The sequence below is a fragment of the Nestor notabilis genome, unplaced genomic scaffold (assembly GCF_000696875.1).
Source record: "Nestor notabilis isolate BGI_N333 unplaced genomic scaffold, ASM69687v1 scaffold10282, whole genome shotgun sequence".
Classification (NCBI taxonomy): Eukaryota; Metazoa; Chordata; class Aves; order Psittaciformes; family Psittacidae; genus Nestor; species Nestor notabilis.
The window spans coordinates 13,856-14,334 of record NW_009918725.1 but is presented as its reverse complement, the minus strand read 5'-3'; the positions used below and the strand labels follow the sequence as shown (position 1 = coordinate 14,334).

Below are 479 nucleotides of genomic sequence, written 5' to 3'. Positions count from 1 at the left end.
GCTCCAGCCTGCTCTGTGGCTCCAGAAAGCGAGCCCGCTGAGAAGGAGAAAACCACCCCAAGTGTTAGAGCACAAGAGCCAGGCGTGCTGGCAGAAGGGACGTTGCCTGTGGTTGTCTCCAGCTGCAACACCTCTGCCTCCACTCCCACGACTTTTACTTTGAACAGAGTGTGCTTTCCCGCATCTCAGGCCCCTGCTATGCAAAAGCTGCCCCTGTCCTTTCAGGCTGGGGCAGTTCTGAGCCCGAGCCAGTCACTGGTGTACATCCCACCGCCCAGCTGCGGGCAGCCGCTCAGCGTGGCCACGCTTCCAGCCACCTTGGGGGTCTCCTCCACACTCACCCTCCCTGTCCTGCCTTCCTACCTACACGATCGCTGCCTGCCGGGCATTATCGCTTCCCCAGAGCTGCGCTCCTACCCCTGCACCTTCTCCGTCACCAGACCCTTGGCTTCAGACGCCAAAGTGGTGTCTGTGGAGGT

At 61.2% G+C, this 479-nt stretch overlaps 1 protein-coding gene across 1 annotated transcript in view; it reads left to right on the top strand.

Moving 5' to 3' along the window:
• BCORL1 (BCL6 corepressor-like 1) overlaps positions 1-479 on the top strand; it is a 13,199-nt gene that overhangs the window by 871 nt on the left and 11,849 nt on the right. Inside the window, exon 3 of the mRNA XM_010009872.1 lies at positions 226-477. Coding sequence (XP_010008174.1) covers positions 226-477 — 252 coding nt within the window. The remainder of the gene's footprint in view (positions 1-225; positions 478-479) is intronic.